The following is a 23,143-nucleotide window of genomic DNA, read 5'->3' as shown; positions in this document are numbered from 1 at the left end:
ATAGATCTTGCTAATCAAAGAGATGACTAATTTCACCACGCTTATGCTATGCACAAACGCAGCGCGGTTATACAAGTCTGCAACTCCCATTGCTGGAAATATTTACTCCGTGATTGGCTGAAATCGACTTAAATCTACATTTGTTTTTACTGCAACTAATACATTGCGTATTCCCTTCAAAACAGTCTCAATTTCGGACACAATGGCTTCTAAATATGCATTTCCGGCGACTTTGAAAGAACTGCGGTTTCATCTCTGCCAAACTGGCGAGAAAAGCTCTCCATTAAGGTAATTATCGGTCGGAAAGTACAATTATGTATGAGTACTGATGCTCACGAAATATTACAGAACTTTTCTTACGAAATCTTATCCCGTGATGAAGAAACATAATCCCTATATTCCGATCTTGATTCGCGAAAGTCAGGGTGTATCCCCAGTTGTTTATGCTCGTCATGGTATGTGGGATTGAGTTTTGATCTGAAATATAGTGTGGGCACCATTAACTGACCTTACAGAATTTGGAAAAGAGAGCAAACTCGTTTTAGATGGAATCTCAGAATCTGAGCTTACACCTGTATTGGAGAAGTTTATCATGACGAAATAGACGTATTTAGTTACGGAAGGGAGCAACAGGGGCCAAATGTTTATTGTCGGAGTTGTAATATACATCAATGCATTTTATCTAATTACTCTTTCTTGACTGACCCAAACCGATATTCACCCCATGCTAACGAAGATGTCTGCGTCGTATACAGTAATTTACCAGGTTCATCATAGGCAGCTCCAGCGGCGATGTAGATGGGTAACAAGTGCTCCTTGGTCGGATGGCTATTTCTCGCTTCAGCTGTGGTGATAAGCTTGGCCAGCTCTTGCTGACGGTGCTGGCCCGATAAATTGATTGCACTTTCCAGCATATTGTCAAACTTTTTTGCATATGGACGGACACCGTGATACCCCATTTCGCGTAGGTTGTGAACTGTCATGCCAGAACAGATGATCAAAATGCCTTCGTCACGAAGCGGGGCCAGTGCTCGTCCGAGAGCAATGTGCTGGTTTGGATCATCGCTTGCGAACAGTGATGTTTGTATGATTGGAACGGTTAAAGGTTTCGAATCTGGGAAGGCGATCTTGAACGGTACCCAGACACCGTGATCAAGCCCGCGATTGACTGCACGGGCTTTGATGCCAGAGGCTTGAAGAGCGGCAAGGACTTTTTCGCCGTAGTACTTGCTTCCAACGTTGGGATATGTTTCCTCGTACATATACGAAGGAAAGCCATAGAAATCATAGATCAACGGTGTTATCTCGGCAGTGTTGACCTCAATGGTATCGCGTGTTGCTTGCCAATGAGCAGAAAGCACTACTACTGCTTTGGGCTTGACGGTATCAATAATCTCCTTACCAATTTTGCGAAGCATTTTAAAGGCACCAGGTTCTCCGCCAAAGATCTGAGGATCTTGTTCAGTGTACATGAAGGTTGGTCCACCATGAGAGAAAAAGTAAACCGGTGTCTGATTCGAAAAAGTATTGGGTGGCTTGATCGCAGAAGTGGATGAGGATGTAGACATCGCAGGGGACGTAGACATTGCGGACACGACTGGTCGAGACCAACTAAATACAAATCGTGTACGAGAGTACAAGGCGACGAGAACAGCAAGCGTGCAAACAACTAAAGCGGTAATCAGAGCAGTAAAACTTGGAGAAGCTGTTCGAGGCTCACTAGGACGAGCTTGATCGGACATGTATTGATTAGCTAGCGCTGTACCACAGTGAAATCTTTAGAATAGCAACGATAACACTCTTCAGACTCTCTTTATAGACCGCTCACTTTGGGCCCGCTCTCCAGCTCGATGGGCGTCCAACTGTCAACTAAGCCGGTTGTTAATCATTAGAAATACTCGCGATGCTCATTAATCCACTTCTAAGCAGTTTGTAAGCCATTACATATCGTGGCGGTAGGTGTCAGGGCTTCGGCCCCTCGGCATGTGCATAAAGTGAGGGGCTTAAGGCAAAGCAAGTAAGGTATTTGTAACACAGCAGCAAGAAGGCCCAGTAGGATTAGAATATTATCAAAAGCAAGTAACGTGATTATGTAATCACTGACGCTAGAATATGGACATTTTCTAGTGTCTTAAGTTGTTTAAGAAGTAGAGAATCATAAGCTATCAAATATCATCGAGATCTAATCCGACGTGTTGTATCGCATTATATGTATAATGCATTGAGTAAAGATGCTATTCATAATCGTCGCTTGGGGAAGAGAGAATGACTCTATTGTCCAGCAAAGCTTTAAATGTACAATAGAATTCTGACGTCAGATGTATCGCGTCTTTGCAGTTATAAATTCCTTCTCCGCTCAGCTTTTCTGGGTTTGCGTTGAAAAGTGGACTGACCGACGGTGAATATTTTATTTTTCCAGTTCAAAAGCCCTGTCGGTTATTCCGGCCACGTAGGGCAGTCGGAAATCGCCCGAAGTATGTCTGACTAGCTGCCACATACTGATGAGAGTGCGTTATCAGGAATTTCCAATCGCAAGGTTGGTTGTCGACTGACATCTACCCCGCGCTCACAACTCCTGCACTCGAAACAGTCATCGGTCAGGTGGACTTCCACTGCCCGGCTCTCTTACTCAAGAGAGCTGGACAGACCGCTACACCGCTGACCGTCGTGGAGGACCACAGACGGTGCAAGGTCCCCAGCCAACTTTGTTCTTATCGCGATAACAAGCAGTGCATGTGTTTGCAGCGGGTTTGAGGACTCTGTGAGCACAGTCTGGCCAGCGTTCGCCAGAGTCGGTCTGGTGTCCCAGCGTCCACCAGCAGTGTCTGACGGAATCCGCGATAGTAATTAACACATCCATTCGGTCTGGAACTCCAGGCGCTCAAGGTGATTAGCCAACCAACTCTCTGCCAGACCGCTAGACCGCAGACTGGCCAACCTTGAGGGCGGAATTCTCGCACCACCGAACGCGCCAAACCGGCCTGGCTGGTTCCAGGGGATCTACGGTCCGGTTATCGGCCTGACCTTGCGGGGCGGACACCTGCCTTGAAAAGTGGCATCAGGTTTCAATGTTGTGTGGTTTCCTTGACAACGCGGCCACTGGGTCTGGTTCAGTTTCCGAATGAGGCAAATATCAAACCGAGAATAAGAGAGCAGTATTGATAAATTGGAGTAATATTATTATTGTATGTTTTGATATTAGCTGAACGCCTGGCTTAACTCGATGACAACTTAGCAAATTAATGAAACGATAGGGAGGAGCTGAAATATATCTACGAATCGCATGCCATTTACGAGAGAATAAAATTGTAGCAATACAGCGTAAAAATGTAGAATATAGCATCATCCAGGCTCGACGAATCCGTCGCCATATGCCATCTGCATTTCCTGATTTGGCATATACATATGCAGATTTATCAATTTGCATCGCTCAGTCCGTCTGCTCCTTTTCTTTCAACAAATCTACACGGCCTCCGGCCAAAATAACCTCTGAAGCTTATTAACCGCTCCACTAAACTCTCATCCAGTTCTGCGCCAGACTTCAGAGAGTTTGAACCAGCCCGCCTCCGGGCAAGACTTTGTTTTCAAACCCGCTCCGCGCTTCGCTTCATCCTTCTCCTCATAACATCACCACGTCCAGCTCTTCTCGTCGGTCCATCGGACGATCTTGTTGTTGAAACGTCGAGCTCAGCACGCTTTTTCATATTCTAGCATTGCTTGGTGTATATTATTAAATAGCACAGCACATTAAAGCGCAGCATCTCGTAACAGCTATATAGGTGATCTATATATTGTTACCAGGGACCCATCCTGCATCTGCTTTACTGTCTGTCATCTTTGACTCGAACTACTTATTTGTTTTCGATTGTTTCCGATCGTTTAAACACCTCTAATTAATCTGGATAATTATCTCTCATCCACCCAATCATTTCATCTACTAATCTGGCGCAATCAATTTCTGCAGTATGTCTTCTTCATGGCAAACACTGTCCACCTGGGCTTCCTCGTCGACTGTGGAGTCCAATCTCACAGATGCCGTTCAGCATACCACTTCCTCGACTCCTTGTTCCATGAACGTAAGTCTTCTGTTTTCTAAACGCACGGTCAACCACAAATCTAACTGTCCTCAGATGCTTTTTACTTGGGAGGCCGATAGCATATGCATCGTCTTCCAATGGTGGCATATCTACAATCGCATCACTTTGGCCTTTTCTTTCCTCGGCATCATAGGTCTCGGCATTGGCTACGAGTTTATTCGAGAAATGACTCGCCGTTACGAGTCTTATATCAATTCGGTTTCTCGACGGGATGAGCTTGTTCCTCTCATCCTTCGACGTTACGTGCCTAATCGATCATTCCGCGACCGTATTTTTCTCTCTGTTCTATATGCTCTCCAAGTCCTTTATTCCTTCTTTCTCATGCTTGTCTTCATGTCATACAACGGACTAATGATGGCCGCCGTCGTCATCGGTGCTTTTTTTGGCTTCTTTTTCTTTGGCTCCAAAGCTCGAGTCCCGCAACTCGACCCTACGCAGACATTTTATTCCGATGAGGATGACATCATTGATGTCGAGTCCAATGGAGCAATCGAAAAACAAACAGTAAGAAGAGCGATGTCTCGTCAAATCGGTACTACTGCCGTTCGCGGTGGCACTTGCCATTGATCTTCATATTTTTCCGTAACTCTCTGATTTCCTCCGAATATATCGTTTTTTAATGTCGACCTTCGATTGTTTTTGCTTTCAAAGTCTGTCTCGGTGTTGTACTTTTGTTGCGTCCTGTTTTGTTTTGCATATGAATGCTCGTTCGAGTCGTTCCTGTATAGTTTATTAAATTTGTCGTCGATTGAGCATTTCAAAAGGGGGTGGTTCAAATATTTTCTTATTTTGTGGTTGGCTTGGTGTTTTGTTTTCTTGGTTCTCGTTATTATAGTGTGTCATTCTATGTAACTTGGGGTTGTTATTGGTTGTTTATCATTTATATTCATGATTTAGTATTGGTTATAATATTATCGACTTTTGATATCAAGACTAGATTATAAATTATTATTTATTCTCATTTTGTTGCTAAATAGCAAATATCGTCAGTGCATAAACAGCTAGAGCATTTTTGATTTCGGAGTGAAACCGATTTACTGTTGATTGAGTCGAAGCATCTAAGATAAACTAAATGCTAGTACATATTTATTTGACTAAAAACTATGTTGTAACACACGGGCACTCTAATATAAGTTTTGAAACACAATTTTATCTAACGAGCCTTACGTTACTAACAATAAATGATTGCATGTCATGTAAGATAAAATTTATTAGTCTCACAGTCATTCAACTACAAAATGACCTCATCAAATTTCTTGTCTTCCGCCGGCTGCTCCTCTTCCTCATCTGTAATACTAGTCTGCGCATCCTCAAAATCATCCACTGATTCCTGCGCAGTCTTCATACTCATATCATCACGTCCGAGCCCAGTAGCCACGTCTCCGCTGGTTCGGGAATTCCCTATGTCACCAGACACATCTTCCACTGTTCCATCTACTTCTTCTACAGTCTGATCTTGACCTTCCATATCAGCAGCCGTAATCGTTTTCGATTCACTTTCTTCAGAGCTAGCTTTCTCGATTGGTTCCACATCTTCCTCTTCTTCCACTGACTGAACTGCTTTCTCATTAATCTCAACTTCTGGCTCCGACTTCGGATCCTCCTCAAGAATATTCTCTGTTAGTTCTGTCTTAACGGAGTCCACAACATGCTTCTCTTCTACATGAGCTGACTCCGGCCCGAGCGGCACTGTCGCAGGAGAACTTTCCGCAAGCTCAGACGGAGAAACTGATGGGGGCTGCTTTTTTGGAATCGCAACTGATCCAGACCGAGTTTGAGAAGCCAACTGGCGAAGAGGCTGCTGCTGGCTCGGATCCGCATTCAAATAATATCTAAAATAGTTAATTTGTGTCAGATCTTAACCTCAAACTTTACTTACGATCGAACACCAACAAGCCTTCCTTCACTTTCACAAGCACGTAACCATTCTGGTCTGACAACGGGAATATTTGTATCCATTGCACGCTCCCATTGAGGTCCGACTCCCTCGACGCAAATGAAATGGGTAGTGTCAATTCTGACTCGGTCCTGAAGTGGCTTCGCACCGATCCTAGCCACTGTTTCTTCCAAAATCGCACGATCGTCATCGCTCACAACACCAACACAGCATGTAATTCCGCTGAGATCCGTCATCTTGTGAGTGCGCACAGTCACCTTGTCTGATGAATATGTACCTGCCGAAGTCACGAGCTCTAAATGAAAAGTGTACGCCGTATCAATTGCGAGACCGGACAACTTCGTTGAAGTGTTTGTCATCGGAGAGGGGATTTTGCCGATACGGGTATTATTTCTAAACAACGATAACGATTTCAACTCTGCTGTCGCCAGATCAAGCGAGTCCCATTCGAGAACAATCGATGTTTGTGTGGCATTCCGAAGCCGAAGATGTGGCCGGATCGGCGAGCGCTTGCCATATAGTTCATAGATCTGTTCCTGTAATGCAGAAAACTTCTCTTCTTCTTTCTTTTCAGCTTCAAGATCCTGATTGCAATTGATCGTCACGATTGATCCAGCCTGTGCCGCTGATGGAAGAAGAATCGAAGGGAATTCAATCAAATGATGATCAGACGTCAGCAGAACGGCAATACTTGCGTCAAGTTTGCCGACTGTCAGCGAAACTTGAACCATTTCCACTAAATATAGTTGCAAATATGCTTTCTGGGATAATTTATATGTCTCTTGAGCTGATTCCAATTCCAACTTTTCTAGAAGAAGCTTCAGCTGGTAAAGTGCGTTTTTTGGGTAGTTACATGGGCAGTGCCGCATCAAACCCCATGGACGCTAACTGCAGTACTATGTAGTTTAAGATAAATTTTATACTAGTATGCCTAACTTATAAATTAGTTATATTCATATCCGCATATTAAATCCACCTTCTTGTTCAAGTTTACATCCTGACGACAGTTCAACCAAAACCTCCAGCGCAACAACATCTCCTCGACAGGAGACCTTCTCCCATATTTCAGGATCAAACACATTGATGGCACCCGTGACTGCACCGTGACGAATGAGCCTGTACTGTCTGCTCATAAATAACATATCTACTGTCTCTGCATCGACAGTACAAGAACTTGAGTATGTAAGAAGAAGTGCCAGAAATCGTTGACGGACTGTACTATGTTGATGACCAAATACTGAAGTGTATAAATTTCCTACATCTATATCTTCTTTCGTAGACAGAACCACATCAGCTGAGTCTGGAGTCGGATTCTCATATAAATCCACAGCTAGCGAATAAATTGCAGTGTTTGGGTCTCCCAGTGAAGCCCCACCTTGCACTGCATACTGTAATAACTCCAACTTTGACAACGTAAAGGGCGCTCGACACAGCCGTGTAGCTACTCGCTGTCCTCTCAGTAAGCCCTTTACCTCTTCAAACTCCAAAGTTTCTTCGATTAACGATCGCGTAACAAAACGTCGCTCCATAATCGAACGAAGCCCCCCTAGCCTATGTAAAACCACATGACAAAGAACCTCCCTCTGCAGATAGGGAGTTGAGAACAAAGCATTATTGATTCGTCTACATGTCAGCGGAAATTGAGAGTTATCTGAATAAACAAAAATAAGCTGCAACAGCTCCGTCGGCAAGGCTTCGAGCTTTCGCGCAATGCCAGGGCGATGTGAATTAATATTCTTATGTGTGATTTTGACTCGCTTTTGCGAACATTCTGACCGATTACTTTCTATCGGAGACTTCCATATTTGCGATTTTTGCAAAGATTCGCAATCATCTAACAACTGCATGCTTCTCTACGTGAATTCAGTCAGTCTTAGTTTTGTAGAACATAATTTGTAAATATTATCGTACCTGCCGCTTTCTGAGCTGACTCAAAGAGACTCCGGGATATATAAATCCCATACTTATGGATCCCTGACTGATGTGGACTCCACACTGCTACAACATCAGCGAATCTAAATACTTTTTCTCGTCATTCAGCCGATTTCCTCGATCCACAATATACTCCCGGATTTTAGCTTTCGTGTTGCTTTGAATCACAATCCATTTGTTCGCTTGACTTCTCGAAAGGCACAGGTAATTGATGGTACTTTCCACGTGACTGATACATAATCGTGCAACGCTAGTGCATAACCATTTATCCATCCGCAGCTGACGCAACAAATTAGAATCTGCGATGATAATTTGATACAGAATGAGAGCGAAATAATGAAAGCACTAATGTCAGACTAATGAATAAATTGTGTTTACAATTTCTAACACGAAGTATTTCTAGTCCTTTGACTGGTCAATTTAAAGACTCAGTCTGGAGTCTCGGATCCGGCTACTTAAATCTAGGCTCGTCATACAGGAATTTTAGACGAATCAGTTCAAGGGCAAAGGAATTGAAGATTAATGATATAGAGAGAAAGCCCGCTGGTACGGATAGCTTTTTATCTGAATTTTGGAAAGCGAATCCCCGAATCAAGAATATTGTGGACAACCGGATCTGTTATTTTAATAATGACTCATTGAAGGCTTTTAATCCAATATTAGACGATTACGACAATGAAATCCAGGATATTATATTTGGTGCGTTCGAGGTTTTGGCCGCAAAAAGGGTGAGGAAACTGCCTGTCGACAATCCTGCTTATTCAAAGTGGCGCCGTCGAATGGCTTTTGCTCGGGCGCGCAATGAGTATGGACCCTCCGAAACTGTGGATCTGGTGGGCTTGCGAAAATTTATCAGCGATACTACTCTTCCGCCGATGTCTCCAGTTGCAAAAGAAGATGCGGATCTGGAACATGCTAGTAGAAAAAGTAATTCTTTTGCATCTGTATCTTCACAGGATCAAGACAGTGATCGGTTCCTTCTCTTTCAAGAAGCTGCCCAGACGATGGAAATTGCTCAATTGACCGGCCAGAAGCAATATGTCGAAGATAATGTTCTGCTCTGTATCAAGCTGATCATAGCTTCTTCTTGTCTGGACAAAAATGAAAAATCTCCCTTGCTGACGCCCAAATCTCTTGTGCGCCAGATGTTTCGCAATCGCAGTTTATCAAAACATAGCGTTCCGGCTTTTCCTCATCGACCAGCCGAATTACCAAATTATGCGAGATCCCTGGCTTCATTAGTCTTCATGTCATTTGAAGGAGGTTCATTAGATAAATCTGTTTCAGATCTCGTCAAGCTAACAGTGAGTGCACTCTCTTCAGCCTCAGGAATGAGTGATCACCAAAAGAAACTAGTATATCGATATGCACTATACTTTTTTGCGAAAACAACGGATACATCCGCCATTTTGGAGTTATACAAGTCCATGATAGCTTCTGGGATTCAGCTTGATGTGAATTTGTTCAATCAAATTCTTTATCTTGCGGTGTTTACTCGTGATATGAAATACATGCAAAAATGGCTGATGACAATGATTCAACGAGGCATAGCTGCCGATCAGTTGACATGGTATATAATATTTAGAGCCACTCCAGGCCTGAAGTATAAGTTGGAGGTCTTAAAACAAGCTCGACTACAGGGGTTGTCAATTGACGAATACTTTCTACAAGGACTAGCAATTGAATCCTGTGAATTTGTGGATCCATCTTATCTTTCGTACGTCATTTCTAACATATGTCTTTCGATTTGCGATCAGACAACATTGAATATAGTTGTAGACTTTCTTGCCAAAGAAGATACCCGTCAAGCATTTGAATTCACGGTATACATGGCTTCGAACAATCCTGGTCTAAGGCCTAATACCCGGACGCTGAACAATTTACTCCGTCAAGACGTCAAAAAGGGAAGATTGGATGTATTACTAGGAATTTATTTTAGTCTCACTTCACATTTCAATGTTCGTCCAGATTCTCTGACCTTTCACCATCTATTTCACGGTGCTCTTTGCTCAAGATTTCATGGAAATCTTACCACCGTCTTGAACATGATTCATACTCAACTAACCAAACATGAGCTGCCTTTGCTCCGCCATACACAATTATTACTTCAATCCAAACTGGAATGGTTTTCCGAGCTTCGCAAACACGAGGACATTATTTCTTCGATCAAACAGACTTTTCCATTGGCGAGCTCTCGTGTTACTTCCAACTGTTTGGAATCGTATCGATTTTACGCGGATGATCCTTCTTCAGATCCTCTGGGTCCGGAAACTAATGCAGCAGCTTCTCTGTGGAAGTCATGCTCTGAGCAATTATGCTGGCCACTTTCATCTGACAAAATACAGAAGTACGTCCCTACACCCGACACCAATATGGAACCTCTGGGATCCTGGAAGCAGCATTACATACTCGCACGTGCACTTGGTATACGGCCTGTTACGAAATTTGAGCGCTCCCATTCGTTTTATGATCCAGTCTCTCGGGGCTGTAGAAGATTAAAGTCTCTTCCTGAAGAACTTGTCCCTGAGATTCTCATGTCAGACATGGACGAATCGATCTTGACTCATAGCCTAAAGCAGATAGCGAAGGTTACAAAACCACATTAATTTGCATTATCATAAGTATTCGTGGTTTTTATTTGTCTCTATTACTAGTTTACTCAATGCTTTCCTTTTTGTAAATAGATTATTCAATGCGGCTATCGACCTTATAAGTAGTTACATATACTAACTCTGCAAATATCTCAAGTTAAAACTCCTATAGCTCGACAACATCTCCACTGCCACTATCTTCGGCTTCTGGGCCGAGCCAGCCTGTCGTTATATCGTCCGCGAGAAATTCGAGCCATGAAGGCAATGTCGGCTGTCTTGCAGCCTCAGAATATGATGTTCGACACAGTTCTGTGTCAAATTCTTCTCTACGAGAGGAGATAGCCGGGACTGTTGTCGGTTCATCAATCATTGTGGCAATTGAAGAAGACGACGATGCAGCTCTTGGTACACTGTAAAAACTGTGGTCGGTCTTGAATACCTCAGAACCAAGAGAATTAGGCTCTTGTATATTGCCTTTTCGAATATTAAGAATTTCTGATGCAACCTCGGTGAACTCGCTCGCTAAGTTGAATAATCGGCGAATAACTCCACTTCGATCAGTCTCCTTGTCTAAGCGACTCAGCTCAAATGTAATGCTGCGGAGTGTTTGCAGATCCAGCTCATCCCGTCCAATACCGGAACCGTCATCGGCGATTGCGTTGAAAACGCCAAAAAATGGCGCAAATGGCTGAAATACAAGTGCCCAGGAAGTCGCCGCTGATCGTAGACAACCTGACGGTAATGGATCAAGGATCTGCTCAAAAAGTAGCAGAGCTTCTCGCGAGACGCGAATATATATCTCCTTTGACTCAGCTGAGGAAGATGACTGAACGCGATGGATCATGGTCAAACACACTCGATGAGAGTAATTCAACTTCGTAGCCAGCTTAAGAGCAATATCTTCACAACGCGGATATCCGGACATTCGTACACTATCAATCCACTCCATATTGCCCTTTAACAAAAAATCAGCCTCCGCGTGAAGCTGTTTCACTACAGCACCTCTTCTCTCGGTTCGCGCATACGAACCTTCCGGGCCAACTAATGCCAGTTCCGATTCGGCCGAAGCAGAATATAATCGTGTATAGATTGCATCGTGCATAAACGCAATTCCAATTGCTTGGCAAAACTTATTATAACCAAAAGAAAATGGGTCTGTTGGGTCATATTGCATATGAGGGGGACGTTCGATTGAGCATTCTTTGGTTTGGAATGTAGGAGACCGACCAAAAGTTAATGATAAAACTTTGTCTAGCACGAAACATGACCAGAAAAGCCTTATTCGCTCACTTTGTGCCGTGACTGTGGAAGAATACGCCATTCCCGCATCAATTCCTGATTTAAGTGAACCACCAATACCTGATCCCGAAGTTGATTGCATGACAGATCCACTTGTTCGTAAATTTAATTTAAGATCAAGACAGTGTCGAGCAGCATACGAAATAATAATCCAACACAACCCAGGATTCGTAATTTGCTGCGCTGAAATAGCCGCTAGATAAAGCGCCTGGACATTAATTAAAGAAGGAATAAATAAAACCCAGGCACTATGCATTATTAAAAATATATTTCGAACCAGATTACTTTCAATCGAGCATCCGTCCTCTGCAAGAGGAAGTTCGCCGACCGAAACCATATCTTTAGAATGAAGTGATTGAATCATCATGAATGACGCACAAACCAGTTTTTGGATGAAATACTTATCGTTTAAAAATTCCGCAGAATAAATCGAATCACGAATAGAAGTGGCTAGCGGCAAGCTGATATGACATTCATCATGAATCAGATTTGAAATGAAGTATTGTAGCAAGTCAGCTCCAATACTGGGTTCAGGAATATATGGCTTATGAGATTCGATAGCTAGGAAATCAGCAATTTCCTCTGATAAACCAAATTTAGATCGATCAACTAAATCATTGGACCAATCAAGCTTTTCGCTTGGCGAAGTCGCCGGCTGTGCAGGTGGAGAGTTGGAGATCTGATGAGGTGTGATCTGAGCTGCGTTGTTACTAATATGTTGCGAAAGTAAAGGTGGGAGCTGAGCGGATACAGAAGGTTCCAAAGTGCGAAGGCTATCATTGGCCTTGGTGACAAGCTCGGCATATAACTTTTGAGCACGATCAGTTCCTGAAGAGGTACCCATATTCCTTTGCTGGTCCAGTAGCGCAGATATTTGCTCAAAATGATATTCAATTTCAGTGAGACGATTCCGCTCTAATGTTCTAGATGAGAGCTCACGAGAGGCAGGAATTAATTCTGCCTGATCAGAAGAGATGAGAGTGGGCAGTTGGAAAAAAGGCTCGGACTGAGATGAAGAGGATCCGGAAGCTGGAAGAAATGGAGAAGGATCAAGGACAATTGGGGCTGCTACAGTAGAAGAGAAAGAAGATTGAGCCTGGCTTTCAGAGCTAGGTGAGCCAATCAAGTTGGGCGGAATAGTAGAAATTCTTGCAGAAGCGACTCGTCGCTTTCGTTTCTTGCGCGTCGAAAAGACACAAATGACCTCGCGCAAAGTACACTGCATACATGGCTCTTTGCGATCGCATTTGATCTTGCGGGATCGACAAGAGTCGCACTAAGCAAATTTAGTATAATAACTCAAGACGTGGTAACGGGCTCAAGAGTAGCAAAAATATTTTCCACAAATGAACAGTAACTTACAGCACGCGTTGAGCTACTGTTGGACTCCGGCAATGCCATTGTCCGTACTATATCATAGATCTTTGTGATAATGTATAGTGTTGATCATCTCAGGCAAATATACGTTTAAATCAGTGCACCTGTGTAGATACAACTCGCAAACTATCAGTTGTTGCTAGTTTGCCTACTCAAGGTAGCTAGCAGCTGGCCTCGTGAATCTGGAGGAGCGAAAGATCAAGTGAAGAGTAAATGAATTCTAGACAAGTTAGTCTAGAGTAGATATCGTCTTGCAGCGGACTTCGCTCGGTTGACTGTCTAAATAACGACCACAACAAACGGTAACCGAAACACAGAATATTTCGCAAAATCTAGGGCTGACCGTAGAACATAAGGACGATAGGTATTTGTCTATTCATAACAATCTCCGCGGACCTTTCGTTCGACGACGCGGTCTAACTCCCAACCAAGTTTTAAGCTTGAAGTTGAGCGAGCCACACGTTCGGTCCCTGAGTTGCTCGTTTTTTCCTATTTGATTTTGCTGCACCCATTTCATTACCCAAAAACTCGTATTAAACTGCACAAGTAGAATGGAGTAAACTAGCCATGGAACTTTAAGAGAGAATAGATTTTAGAATTTTGTGAACTAATCTAAAGTAAATAAATTCTGCATTGCTATAAAAACTTTAACACGAATTGGCTGAACATCTTAATCAGTCCCCATTTGGGAAAGCAATTGGTTACGCTTCATCTAGATCTTCCTCAATTTCACTATCGTCCTCAAAATCAGCTTCAGCATCTGATTCATTATGTGATTCATCTTCAACGGTATCCTCGAGAAATGTTCTGTCGCATTCTGCTTTACTGAGATTCTGGAGAACTTCTAGCTTTCTCTGAGTCATTTCGCGAACGAATTCACCGAGATGCTCGACCGAAATCATTCGGACAACATCTTCATCATTAAGTTCGTTGACCCTGCGCTGAGTCGGGTACATCTCCTTTACCACGAGCTCTAAACAGTCATCCTCAGTTTCAAACGGTTTAAACTGCTTTAGGAACTCTCGAGCTTCCCAGCTCCAATTAAGAATTTCTCTTCTTCCAAGAACATACAGCCCTAACCGAGCGCGAGAGAATATGGCTGTCATTCTTCTGCTGTCCTGCAATCCTCCTAAAATCTTTGTTCTTACTAGAGACACAATGACATAGTCATTTTGTATTGCCTGATATTGGTCTATTGTTGAAACAGAGTGTGGCATTCCAAACAGGACTTTGTCAGAGCATCGATAAACAAGAATATTTTTGATCAATTCTCGTTGGCCAACCTCTGGGGTAAGTATCGTGATCTTTGAAGAATCATATCCTAATAGTCGCATATACATGTATAACTCGACAGCATATTCTGCCTCCCCCAAATTTTGAACCAGTCCTGACGCCGGCTCTGTCTCCCCCTTTCCCTTGAAATCTTCGACGTTAATAAATTGCACGACATGTCGAAATCCGGCATTAGCAGTTTTATACTCTTCACCTTCAATCACACGAGGCAAGTTTTTAATCGTCACAGGATATCTCCAGCTATATAGCTGTACTATTTGTGATCTAGCCTGATCCTGGGAATCTAGAATAATATGAGGCACTCCCATGCTAATAAATCGCTGAAATAAGCTCTGATCGAGATTGCTGTGTCTCTTAAGCACTTCACTTTGAATTATAGGTCGACTTTGATAATGATCCCCAATCATTATAACTCTTTGCAGTCTTTCCGACTCATTTCCTTGCAAGGACAATGGAAGAAAGCTTTCTAGTTCGCTAAATCGAGCTGCCTCTTCAAATATGAGATTATTGTAGCGAAAGCTAGAGTTAGAAATTTTCTGTTGCTATTTATCATTAGCTAATTTTTGTTCAAAATTTCAAAGTTCCACAGCACTTACCATTACGCCCGCATAGGTAGACGTCATCGCGATGATTCTTGCTTCCCGCGTTAATAAGTAGTCATAAACACTCTCAGAGCTACTGAGAAGTTCAAAGGGTCGAATTTCTTCAATTTCATGAAATAGCTTCTTAATATGTCTGAAGCATCCATCAGCAATTTCTACCGCCTCTTCCAACGAGTGACTATTCTCATTGAATAACGGTTGAGGTGCATCGACAAAATAGTTTGTGAAAGGAAATGATAAAGCCAATGATTTTACATCAGAAAATCCCAAGACTTTAAAACCCCGCCACACTGGCTCTACAAAAACTTTGTAAAATGACTCTGCTGTGGCACACGATTCATAAGGCGAGCTTTGCGCTCCAACAGAGACAGCAAGCTTTTTAACCATGTCTAAAAGGGTAGCTCTACGAGCTCGTATGTTTTCGGCTCGTCCTAATCGGAATTCTGACGTCTGCAAATTCTCATCTCCATCTAACCGTAATAAATGACATTCATCAATGTCCAACGCTGCAATTCTTTCAAATAGACGATCTAGCGCTTCTTTACTGTGCGTCACGATCAATGTACGTTGATCCGGGTGATTATGATAAATATTGCTAATAACCTGCGCAGCAACATCAGATTTTCCAGTACCTGGCGGTCCGACTATAACTGATAAACCGGGCTGCGTAGCAGAAAAAATTGCTTCAATCTGGTTACCTGTGAAATGGATCAAATTCCGCTTTCGGCCATCAGTATGAAAGGGGCCCATGTCTTTGACAGGTCGAGAAATAACCTCTACTACTATTTCTTCTTCGATGAGCCTTTCCCTATTCATCGAGTTATTGCGAAGTCGCTTCTGAGGATTCGGATGACCAGTGATCTCGCGTGTGACTTTACGGAGGGCAAAAGGAGGTAAAAAAGTTTCTGTGTCGCGCATGTCAAGACATACAGCTGACCCATTAAAACTTGTCGAAAGATGATTCCAATCCAGAAATGTATCATTCATATCAACCCAATCCATTTTGTTGGGATGATTCCAATACGAAGCAGCCATAGGATCACCGTAGCCTAGAAAGACATCAATAAACCAGTCTGGAAGTCCCTTAAATTTGGTATCTAAAAGTTCTTTTGTATTCTCAAGAATCGGATAGAAATTGTTTTCTGACTGGCTTCCTCGGATAATGAAATTGACATCAGAGCAAATTCCGTCTTTGTCGCGGGCATAAGCACATGGATCAAGGTTAAGCACAATAGTTCGACGATCAGAGTGCCTATTACCTTGTTTTTGAAAAGAGACATTTTTTTGCACTTCTGAGACCTTATTATTAAAAGAAGTACCGGTAACTTTGGCAGAGTAGACACGTTTGATGCCAAGCTTTTCAAGCTCAGATTTGCTTCTTGGATTTCCTTGTTGGAGAGATACGAGAAACACAATATCACCCTGTTTAATCAAATCCCAAGCATGGATATCCTCGATTGGAATACCATCAAGCGATATACTAATAGAAGCACTCACATAAGCTGGAACCGATTCGCCTATTAACGGTTCTCCAACTTGGATGATTGAAGGCCCTTCAGTCAGTTTCTGAGCCATTTTAGAATATCCTCGAGAATTAGTAGATTTAGATGGATATTGCAAGTTCAATCGCTTTGCTGTTGACAATAGTAGCTCCATAATTCTGTAGAATGACTCTAGCCATTCCAGTTCAAATAGCCTCTGTAACAAATCAGAAACTGAAATAAACTGGACCCCTAGTTTTGGAGCGGGGATACATTCAATTGAAAGATCCAGATTCATCAACAAGTCAGCAAGAATATTGAAAGACCTTGCTGTGGGAAAAAGATCAAAAGTCTTATCCAAGGAAGTGCTGCAAGCCAATTTATCCAATATGAGCTCTGTTAGAAGCCGTCTTCCACAAGGTATCTGAAACGGGCTGTCCTCAAAATGATTGATTGAAATTAATAGCAATTTGCATAATTTACTCAATTCGTCATCTGAGAGAGTATTCAACGACTCAATAAGATTTGCATAATTACTTACATATCCGTAATTGGACAAAGCCAAAATATAAAGCTTATCTTTGAACTGATCTAAAGCAATTTTTTGAAACTTCAACACTGCAGCCGATCTTAACTCAAATACTTCATCCTCTGATGGTATGGTACCCGTGAAATCCTCAATCTCAAATTTATGATATTTCTCAAAAATCTCGAAAAGCTTCCGAAGTTTCTGATTTGGTGGCGCTTGATATAAGGGCGATAATTTAAAAGCAACACTAAAATTCATGCATTTAATCACACTATTCGTAAACCTTCGAGTAGGTAATTGAGAAAGAATAGTGATCAAATTTTCAACGACGCTAGTCGCATATTGTACTACCGCTGAACTGTCCTTTCTACTGCTATACTGATATGCGTAACTCAATAAAGTCATTAACGTAGTAGTGAGCCAATAACCTTCAGTCTTCATCTTGCTTTTCTGAAGCTCATCAGCTGCTTCGTATCGTTTGGTCATCGCTCGGAATGATTTCTTTAATTGAGGGTGCTGCTGGAAGAGAACTTCACGAACCGGTTGATCGATCCAATCCCACGTGTAAATAGAAACCAATGAAGCACAGCTTTGCCGACATATTGGCACTTGAAGCGATTCAAATAGCAATCCAATAAATTCAGAGATGCATATAACAGGATACGATAGTTCTCCAGAAGTCTTGTCTAAAGAGAAGGAAAGAGCTTTTGACGTAAGCTCGCTGAAAAAATCAGCTTTCTTCGCAAATAAGTCTATAATAAATTGTCAAACTAGATTTTTTAACTTAATATTATCCGCATATAAACATACCCCAGTTTAACTCCGCTCTTCTTCGCTTCACTACAATCATAATGAATAGCAGCATGGCGTGGGAATCCGATGATCCAGACTTCCAATTAGGCCACAAGCATTTTTCTAAAAATTGCAAATGATTCAATATAAGTAAAGATTCTGCGCAAAATGATTTGCTCTCCAAATTGCTATATATTGTAGTGACTAGATCTTCATTGAATCTGACTTTTGGGCGAGCAAGCCAGTTCTTGTTCGCGATCAATGTCCACTCAGATACATACAGATCTTCAAGTGTGGGAGAATAAGCTAGCCCAATCATTTATGTGCTTAGGTATATCTGTCCTTTCAATTAACATGTATTAATCTAATCTCTTATTCGAGCACATCAATGGTGCTAAGTTTTAAATGCTGGGAGATTGAAATGCATCTCTAAATCGCATGGGTTAGGTCAAGTCTTGATCATCTAACTAACGAAAACTTCGCGCTGAAAAATTTAAAAGGTATTTTCTAATAGTGCCTCGGTGTTTGGGAAGTGTTGAACTAAGTTTCTCAACATTTGATCTAGATATAATTTGAGTAATAATCTTTTTCAAGAGCTTTTGCAGTAGCTTGTCAAAGTTTGAAATAAAGAATGAGCAGAGGTGGTCGCGGAGGATATGGTGGCCGCGGAGGAGGACGAGGTAAGTTAAAATGTGCGTCTAGTTTAATATCCACTGTGTTAACGCGTGAGCTCAGGTGGTCGTGTAGGAGCACCAATGAATTTTGGGCCTCCAGACACTGTACTTGGTAAGGTGCTCGAATTAGTATCGAATTAGCAGATCTAACCACTAATAATAGAAATGGGAACATTTTTGCATGCCAGTGAAGGTGACATAGTCTGTCAATCAGTAAATCCAAAAGTCCCTTACTTCAATGCGCCCATATATCTAGAAAATAAGGTGCGTTAAGGAATGTCTTGATTTCAGTGATACCGCACGATTAAGCTGCATTAACACCATTTCGATAGACTGCGATTGGCAAGATTGATGAAATTCTTGGGCCTATTAACGAAGTCTACTTTACGGTAAAACCTCAGGAAGGAATTGTTGCTACTTCTTTCAAGAGTGGTGATAAATTTTATATTGGACCGGATAAATTGTTACCCCTGGAAAGGTATGATTTTGGCTCGAAATTAATACATTTACGGCAAATTACTGACGAGGATATCAGGTTTCTTCCTAAACCTAAGCCCCCCCCCGGTTCCAAGCCTGCGAAAAAGATTAGTGGTCGTGGTGGTGCTCGAGGTGGTTCCAGAGGCGGTCCTAGAGGAGGTAGTCGCGGTGGTATGTCTCGCGGTGGAGGTAGTAGGGGAGGTTTCAGAGGAAATCGTGGCGGATCTGCAGGGGGATTTGGTAGTCGCGGTGGTAATTTTGCAGGACGAGGAGGTAGTAGTCGAGGAGGCGGGTTTAGCAGTCGTGGTGGTTCTCGTGGAAGCTTTAGAGGAGGGCGCTGATTTAAAATTGGTTGGACATTGAGGTTAGTATGGGAGAATATTAATTAGCTTGCTATTGTATATTTTTTTGTTTATGTTTGAACGTTTACATTATATTAATATCAATTGAAATAAAATATCTTACTAAACATTCCAATCTTTAGAGCTCGAGAAAAAAATTGTCAAAATTTGTCCAAAACTATCCGGGATATCTCATTTGTAGATTCATTTTGTAATATCATTTACGAAAAATAAATGAGAGCGGTGAGGTTCGAACTCACGCCTCTTGCGAGACCAGCAAACACAATCTTCCGTAAGATCCTGAAGCGGGCGCCTTAGACCACTCGGCCACACTCCCATAATTAGTAATATTGCTCCACTTTCTGATACCTAAGGTTGAATTACCGCTTAATAAGCTTACAGCACTAGGGTCTATCTTGTGTTTATCAAACATAAATTAAGGCCGTGTGGTCTAGTAGTATGATACTCGCTTTGGGTGCGAGTGGTCCAGGGTTCAATTCCCTGCTCGGCCCTTTTTTTTGGTCAAGTTTCCAAATCTTTGAATTTAAGACATTCATCATAGATTCAGTTCAACTGCATTGATAACGGGAGCTCGATCTAGAATAATGGGTGCAATGAGTCTCACAATGGTTTTATTCATTCGGCATTTTAATTCGATATAACGTGATCGAACGATCTGTATATTGATTATGTACACAAGCTTTAAAAGCTTACAGCACCGTCTAAAAGTATTACCAAGAGAAAAGAGAAGAAAAGTTTAAAGCCAAAAAATTTAACAGTAGATAAGTGTTACATTTTACTAATTCTTCAGCAAAAATAATTTCGACGAAATCAGAAAAGTATTTGCAGATTCAACATAGTCTAAAACGACGTCAATAACATCAATAAATGAAGTCCGACAAATCTTTTCGACTCCCGTAGATAAAATCGAAATAGATTTTGGGAGACTTGACACAAAACGAGTTGAAATAGCTGATGTTACTAATGGCCCATACAACGAATAGTCGTAAAATTAGAAGATGCTCAAAAATATAGAAGCTCGCAACTATCTAGAGCGTAGTCTGTCGCCATCTATTAGCACATATTGAGGTCGAATACGAAGTTCATCTTATTGAATCAGCCAATCAAAGATACAAGAGAATACACATGTGCAATATCAGGATTTTGTAATAACCATCTTGAGCTTGAACTTATAGGATATTTACTTATTGAGCGTTACGAGAGCTTGTGTGTCCACCGTAGCGATCTATTGACCTTCTTGAACGCTGAAAGTCGCGTGAGTTGCGCAAGTTACGATAACCGCGAACAGCAGGTGGAGTTTCTCTTTGAGCTTCAATAAGCAGCTTCTTCCGTAGCTCACTAACCTGTCTTTCTATTTCATCTTCTCTTTCCCTTTTCAATATGGCTTTAGAACTCGATATGAACATAAATCAAAACTAACTTACTGCTTGTCCTCAAGTTTGATGCGAAACTCCATACATTTAACTTCGATATTTCTTGCTTTATCATGTAACTCGATGCCTTTGTCAGCTGGCTGCTTTCTTATTTCTCTTCGAATTTCCAAATCATTGTCCTTCTCAGCTAATCGCCGTGCTGTCAGCGGATCGTAACGTCGTTTGTGGATATGTGCCTTATTTGACTGGATAAAGCCACTAGTTCCACTTCCACGAGGAGTAGATAATCCAATATTGTTGTAAGACATTATTCGCCTAATAATATTTATTATATTGCCGAGTAAAGTTGCACCCAATTCCTATAAGCTGAAATCGATCGGCTTGAATATGACCAAATTTATCATGTGATTTGAAATTCTTGAGATTTTACAGTGAAGCGTGGCTAAACTTCTACAGTATGACTAGACAATGGTATTGATACAGAAGATGACTTAAACCAACCAATAGAATTCATTTCAAATCACGCCTGTATGAGGAAGAGGAGACATTACAAGAAGCAAAATGGGGGTTTAACTTAAGAAAGCTCGAATAGTCAAAATCAGATTCAATAGAATATTAAGTAAAAGTCAAATATGCGAACACTTCAAGCAAAAGTAAAAACAGAAACAATACAAATTGCATGCAACTGACACCGACCCAAACAAAATATCCCAAAGCACACATCAATGAAACAAAATGCATAATACACCTCATGCCTTAATAATTTCAGCCAGCTGATAACCAAAATTCAGTAATAAATCATCCTGCATTAACCTAGGAAAAGTTCACTCATAGAGATCCCACTACTGATAACTCGAGAGTCCACATCCGTCGAATATGGACCTTAACTTCAACTTCAGGATCAAAACCTTCGATACCTTTCATGACCACCTGATCCCACCAGCATTTTCGTGCTGGTTTACGCCAGAACAGTAGAAGCTTCTGTGCCATTGGATTCGGAGAAACTGAAGTAGACGGAGAACTGGACGTAGCCGGACTTGGAACCGTTGCCAATAAACGAACCAAAGCAAGCGATGAAATAATAGTCTTTCCAGGCTCTCTCTCTCTAAAGCCCCACTCATCCGTGATGGTGAAGCCAGAAGAACACAGCATATCTAAAAGATGTTTTTCCGCTGTACCAGCTGACTTAAGATGATCTGGTGTTTCTCCATGTGGTAAGGACTCCGATGTTAACGCCGGATCTGAAGTGATTTGTCGCAAACGTTTTAGGGCAGCAAATATACCCTTTTCAGCCAAAAGTTTAGCCCCTACTCCAAGCTTGAGGGCGACCATATCTGCATAGTTTGGAGACTCAGGTACAAATTTCTCTGGATGCTCAATATCATAAGGTTCAGGTAGTACAATAGCTACATCGCGCGTGAAATGGCTCGAACGCGAAATAACAGAGTCTCGATCGAGGGATGCACGCCGTATAGAGCCATGAAATATCCGAGAAAAACGGCCAGCAGGGGCTGGCGAAGCAGGCGGTGGGGAAGGAGATGAAGGTGTCTTTTGAATAAAGGCATGAGATACGACATCTGGCACCTTATGTGCAATCTTTGACGGTGGAACAACGAAATAATCCAAATCCTCTTGTAGAACAATAATGGAGGGTCTTGCAGCCAGAATCGACGCAGGAGATGAGGAGAGACTAAGTCCCGAAGGTATGTTCGGAGAACCAGAAGTCGACCTCTTTGATTCGGATGAGACGTTTCTGAAAGTGGAAAGTACATATTCAAAGCAGATTGGAGAGAAATCGACAGTAACAGAGTCCGCTCCGGAGAGAGTTGTGACCATTTGTCCCTGGCCGTCGATAAATATGCCGTTTGGAAATAAGCACAGAAGTACTGATTCCGGTAAAGACATCAGCTCATCTCTGCGAAGATGGAATTTCTGCCCACGCGCATCGACGGTGATTATTGAATCTGGGGCGTGCCCAAAACCAGAGACATCATGCGAAGAGAAAAATGACGCCGAATTGGCAGATACTTGAGTAATGATTCCTGGGTTCGAGTGGCTTGGGGTGGATGAATTCCCCGCATTAGCCGAGTTCGCATTGACTGTGTACATAGGATAAGATGCCAACAGGTGAGGAGATGGCAGCGCGGTGTAAGGCGGCGGAGGAACGTCGTCAAGGTCCGCGTGCGAAGAGCCTAGGGGCGAGGACGTGGCGAAAGTTGGCCGTAGAGCACGGCACCAAGACGATAAGAGAATAAAATAAGTTAATTATACAAAACTTTAGGTACTGTGAAATCTAGAATATTCAAAAGGAGTAGGAAAAATGCAGCTAAATAGACCAAAAACAGCGTAGCTTGTTCCCTCTTCTAT

At 42.1% G+C, this 23,143-nt stretch overlaps 11 protein-coding genes and 2 non-coding genes across 13 annotated transcripts; 5 read left to right on the top strand and 8 right to left on the bottom strand.

Moving 5' to 3' along the window:
* Positions 1 to 71: 71 nt before the first annotated feature.
* Positions 72 to 765, top strand: V1516DRAFT_673967 (thioredoxin-like protein). Its single transcript, XM_066921999.1, has 3 exons — positions 72 to 288; positions 349 to 455; positions 516 to 765. The coding sequence occupies exons 1-3, from the start codon at positions 203 to 205 to the stop codon at positions 602 to 604; spliced, it is 282 nt and encodes a 93-aa protein (XP_066778414.1). The 5' UTR covers positions 72 to 202; the 3' UTR covers positions 605 to 765.
* On the bottom strand, positions 687 to 1,568 carry V1516DRAFT_623442 (Extradiol ring-cleavage dioxygenase, class III enzyme, subunit B; the record flags this gene model as incomplete). The annotated part of the gene is made up of 1 exon (XM_066919623.1): positions 687 to 1,568. One exon carries the CDS (start codon positions 1,566 to 1,568, stop codon positions 687 to 689), a length of 882 nt encoding a protein of 293 aa, XP_066778413.1.
* Positions 1,569 to 4,130: 2,562 nt separating this feature from the next.
* On the top strand, positions 4,131 to 4,508 carry V1516DRAFT_603424 (Ctr copper transporter; the record flags this gene model as incomplete). The annotated part of the gene is made up of 1 exon (XM_066919263.1): positions 4,131 to 4,508. A coding segment is annotated over one exon (378 nt), but the record flags the coding sequence as incomplete, so codon positions are not given.
* Positions 4,509 to 5,126: 618 nt separating this feature from the next.
* On the bottom strand, positions 5,127 to 6,814 carry V1516DRAFT_673960 (uncharacterized protein). Its single transcript, XM_066921998.1, has 2 exons — positions 5,977 to 6,814; positions 5,127 to 5,929 (listed from the first exon to the last, which is right to left on the bottom strand). The coding sequence occupies exons 1-2, from the start codon at positions 6,723 to 6,725 to the stop codon at positions 5,329 to 5,331; spliced, it is 1,350 nt and encodes a 449-aa protein (XP_066778411.1). The 5' UTR covers positions 6,726 to 6,814; the 3' UTR covers positions 5,127 to 5,328.
* V1516DRAFT_711607 (uncharacterized protein) lies at positions 6,815 to 8,122 on the bottom strand. The gene is made up of 2 exons (XM_066924269.1): positions 7,906 to 8,122; positions 6,815 to 7,847 (listed from the first exon to the last, which is right to left on the bottom strand). The coding sequence occupies exons 1-2, from the start codon at positions 7,954 to 7,956 to the stop codon at positions 6,948 to 6,950; spliced, it is 951 nt and encodes a 316-aa protein (XP_066778410.1). The 5' UTR covers positions 7,957 to 8,122; the 3' UTR covers positions 6,815 to 6,947.
* Positions 8,123 to 8,207: 85 nt separating this feature from the next.
* Positions 8,208 to 10,642, top strand: V1516DRAFT_673957 (uncharacterized protein). The gene is made up of 2 exons (XM_066921997.1): positions 8,208 to 8,276; positions 8,330 to 10,642. Exons 1-2 carry the CDS (start codon positions 8,263 to 8,265, stop codon positions 10,530 to 10,532), a joined length of 2,217 nt encoding a protein of 738 aa, XP_066778409.1. The 5' UTR covers positions 8,208 to 8,262; the 3' UTR covers positions 10,533 to 10,642.
* Positions 10,643 to 10,683: 41 nt separating this feature from the next.
* V1516DRAFT_685199 (uncharacterized protein) lies at positions 10,684 to 13,217 on the bottom strand (the record flags this gene model as incomplete). The annotated part of the gene is made up of 2 exons (XM_066923602.1): positions 10,684 to 13,092; positions 13,179 to 13,217. 2 exons carry the CDS (start codon positions 13,215 to 13,217, stop codon positions 10,684 to 10,686), a joined length of 2,448 nt encoding a protein of 815 aa, XP_066778408.1.
* Positions 13,218 to 13,797: 580 nt separating this feature from the next.
* On the bottom strand, positions 13,798 to 18,274 carry V1516DRAFT_650119 (P-loop containing nucleoside triphosphate hydrolase protein). The gene is made up of 3 exons (XM_066920242.1): positions 17,909 to 18,274; positions 15,083 to 17,850; positions 13,798 to 15,028 (listed from the first exon to the last, which is right to left on the bottom strand). The coding sequence occupies exons 1-3, from the start codon at positions 18,207 to 18,209 to the stop codon at positions 13,895 to 13,897; spliced, it is 4,203 nt and encodes a 1,400-aa protein (XP_066778407.1). The 5' UTR covers positions 18,210 to 18,274; the 3' UTR covers positions 13,798 to 13,894.
* A 108-nt stretch (positions 18,275 to 18,382) lies between these two features.
* V1516DRAFT_673949 (Gar1-domain-containing protein) lies at positions 18,383 to 19,510 on the top strand. Its single transcript, XM_066921996.1, has 4 exons — positions 18,383 to 18,676; positions 18,728 to 18,828; positions 18,897 to 19,042; positions 19,100 to 19,510. Exons 1-4 carry the CDS (start codon positions 18,646 to 18,648, stop codon positions 19,380 to 19,382), a joined length of 561 nt encoding a protein of 186 aa, XP_066778406.1. The 5' UTR covers positions 18,383 to 18,645; the 3' UTR covers positions 19,383 to 19,510.
* Positions 19,511 to 19,617: 107 nt separating this feature from the next.
* V1516DRAFT_t28 lies at positions 19,618 to 19,719 on the bottom strand. The gene has a single exon. It is a non-coding gene; the product is annotated as a tRNA-Leu (tRNA).
* Positions 19,720 to 19,822: 103 nt separating this feature from the next.
* V1516DRAFT_t31 lies at positions 19,823 to 19,894 on the top strand. The gene has a single exon. It is a non-coding gene; the product is annotated as a tRNA-Pro (tRNA).
* Positions 19,895 to 20,275: 381 nt separating this feature from the next.
* On the bottom strand, positions 20,276 to 21,239 carry V1516DRAFT_298219 (uncharacterized protein). The gene is made up of 2 exons (XM_066918875.1): positions 20,828 to 21,239; positions 20,276 to 20,774 (listed from the first exon to the last, which is right to left on the bottom strand). The coding sequence occupies exons 1-2, from the start codon at positions 21,082 to 21,084 to the stop codon at positions 20,588 to 20,590; spliced, it is 444 nt and encodes a 147-aa protein (XP_066778405.1). The 5' UTR covers positions 21,085 to 21,239; the 3' UTR covers positions 20,276 to 20,587.
* Position 21,240: 1 nt separating this feature from the next.
* Positions 21,241 to 23,074, bottom strand: V1516DRAFT_298218 (uncharacterized protein). The gene has a single exon (XM_066918874.1). The coding sequence runs from the start codon at positions 22,883 to 22,885 to the stop codon at positions 21,605 to 21,607; it is 1,281 nt and encodes a 426-aa protein (XP_066778404.1). The 5' UTR covers positions 22,886 to 23,074; the 3' UTR covers positions 21,241 to 21,604.
* Between the last annotated feature and the right edge of the window lie 69 nt (positions 23,075 to 23,143).

This window comes from Lipomyces oligophaga, assembly GCF_038497815.1.
Source record: "Lipomyces oligophaga strain CBS 7107 unplaced genomic scaffold V1516scaffold_3, whole genome shotgun sequence".
Classification (NCBI taxonomy): domain Eukaryota; kingdom Fungi; phylum Ascomycota; class Lipomycetes; order Lipomycetales; family Lipomycetaceae; genus Lipomyces; species [Lipomyces] oligophaga.
The sequence above is the reverse complement of the archived record's forward strand: the minus strand, read 5'-3'. Positions and strand labels throughout refer to the sequence as shown.

What these genes read in the sequence shown, in the direction of transcription:
- V1516DRAFT_673967 (XM_066921999.1), top strand. Translation starts at nt 203, where the DNA reads ATGGCTTCTAAATATGCATTTCCGGCGACTTTGAAAGAACTGCGGTTT. An exon ending in GAGAAAAGCTCTCCATTAAG is followed by an intron (nt 289 to 348) that starts GTAATTATCGGT and finishes GAAATATTACAG; the next exon opens with AACTTTTCTTACGAAATCTT. An exon ending in AGTTGTTTATGCTCGTCATG is followed by an intron (nt 456 to 515) that starts GTATGTGGGATT and finishes CTGACCTTACAG; the next exon opens with AATTTGGAAAAGAGAGCAAA.
- V1516DRAFT_673960 (XM_066921998.1), bottom strand. Translation starts at nt 6,725, where the DNA reads ATGGTTCAAGTTTCGCTGACAGTCGGCAAACTTGACGCAAGTATTGCC. An exon ending in AGGCTTGTTGGTGTTCGATC is followed by an intron (nt 5,930 to 5,976) that starts GTAAGTAAAGTT and finishes TAACTATTTTAG; the next exon opens with ATATTATTTGAATGCGGATC.
- V1516DRAFT_673949 (XM_066921996.1), top strand. Translation starts at nt 18,646, where the DNA reads ATGAATTTTGGGCCTCCAGACACTGTACTTG. An exon ending in CCATATATCTAGAAAATAAG is followed by an intron (nt 18,829 to 18,896) that starts GTGCGTTAAGGA and finishes CCATTTCGATAG; the next exon opens with ACTGCGATTGGCAAGATTGA. An exon ending in AAATTGTTACCCCTGGAAAG is followed by an intron (nt 19,043 to 19,099) that starts GTATGATTTTGG and finishes CGAGGATATCAG; the next exon opens with GTTTCTTCCTAAACCTAAGC.
- V1516DRAFT_650119 (XM_066920242.1), bottom strand. Translation starts at nt 18,209, where the DNA reads ATGATTGGGCTAGCTTATTCTCCCACACTTGAAGATCTGTATGTATCT. An exon ending in AAGAGCGGAGTTAAACTGGG is followed by an intron (nt 17,851 to 17,908) that starts GTATGTTTATAT and finishes AATTTATTATAG; the next exon opens with ACTTATTTGCGAAGAAAGCT. An exon ending in CTACCTATGCGGGCGTAATG is followed by an intron (nt 15,029 to 15,082) that starts GTAAGTGCTGTG and finishes AATGATAAATAG; the next exon opens with CAACAGAAAATTTCTAACTC.
- V1516DRAFT_298219 (XM_066918875.1), bottom strand. Translation starts at nt 21,084, where the DNA reads ATGTCTTACAACAATATTGGATTATCTACTCCTCGTGGAAGTGGAACT. An exon ending in ATCAAACTTGAGGACAAGCA is followed by an intron (nt 20,775 to 20,827) that starts GTAAGTTAGTTT and finishes CATATTGAAAAG; the next exon opens with GGAAAGAGAAGATGAAATAG.
- V1516DRAFT_711607 (XM_066924269.1), bottom strand. Translation starts at nt 7,956, where the DNA reads ATGGGATTTATATATCCCGGAGTCTCTTTGAGTCAGCTCAGAAAGCGG. An exon ending in GTCAGCTCAGAAAGCGGCAG is followed by an intron (nt 7,848 to 7,905) that starts GTACGATAATAT and finishes GAATTCACGTAG; the next exon opens with AGAAGCATGCAGTTGTTAGA.
- V1516DRAFT_298218 (XM_066918874.1), bottom strand. Translation starts at nt 22,885, where the DNA reads ATGTACACAGTCAATGCGAACTCGGCTAATGCGGGGAATTCATCCACC.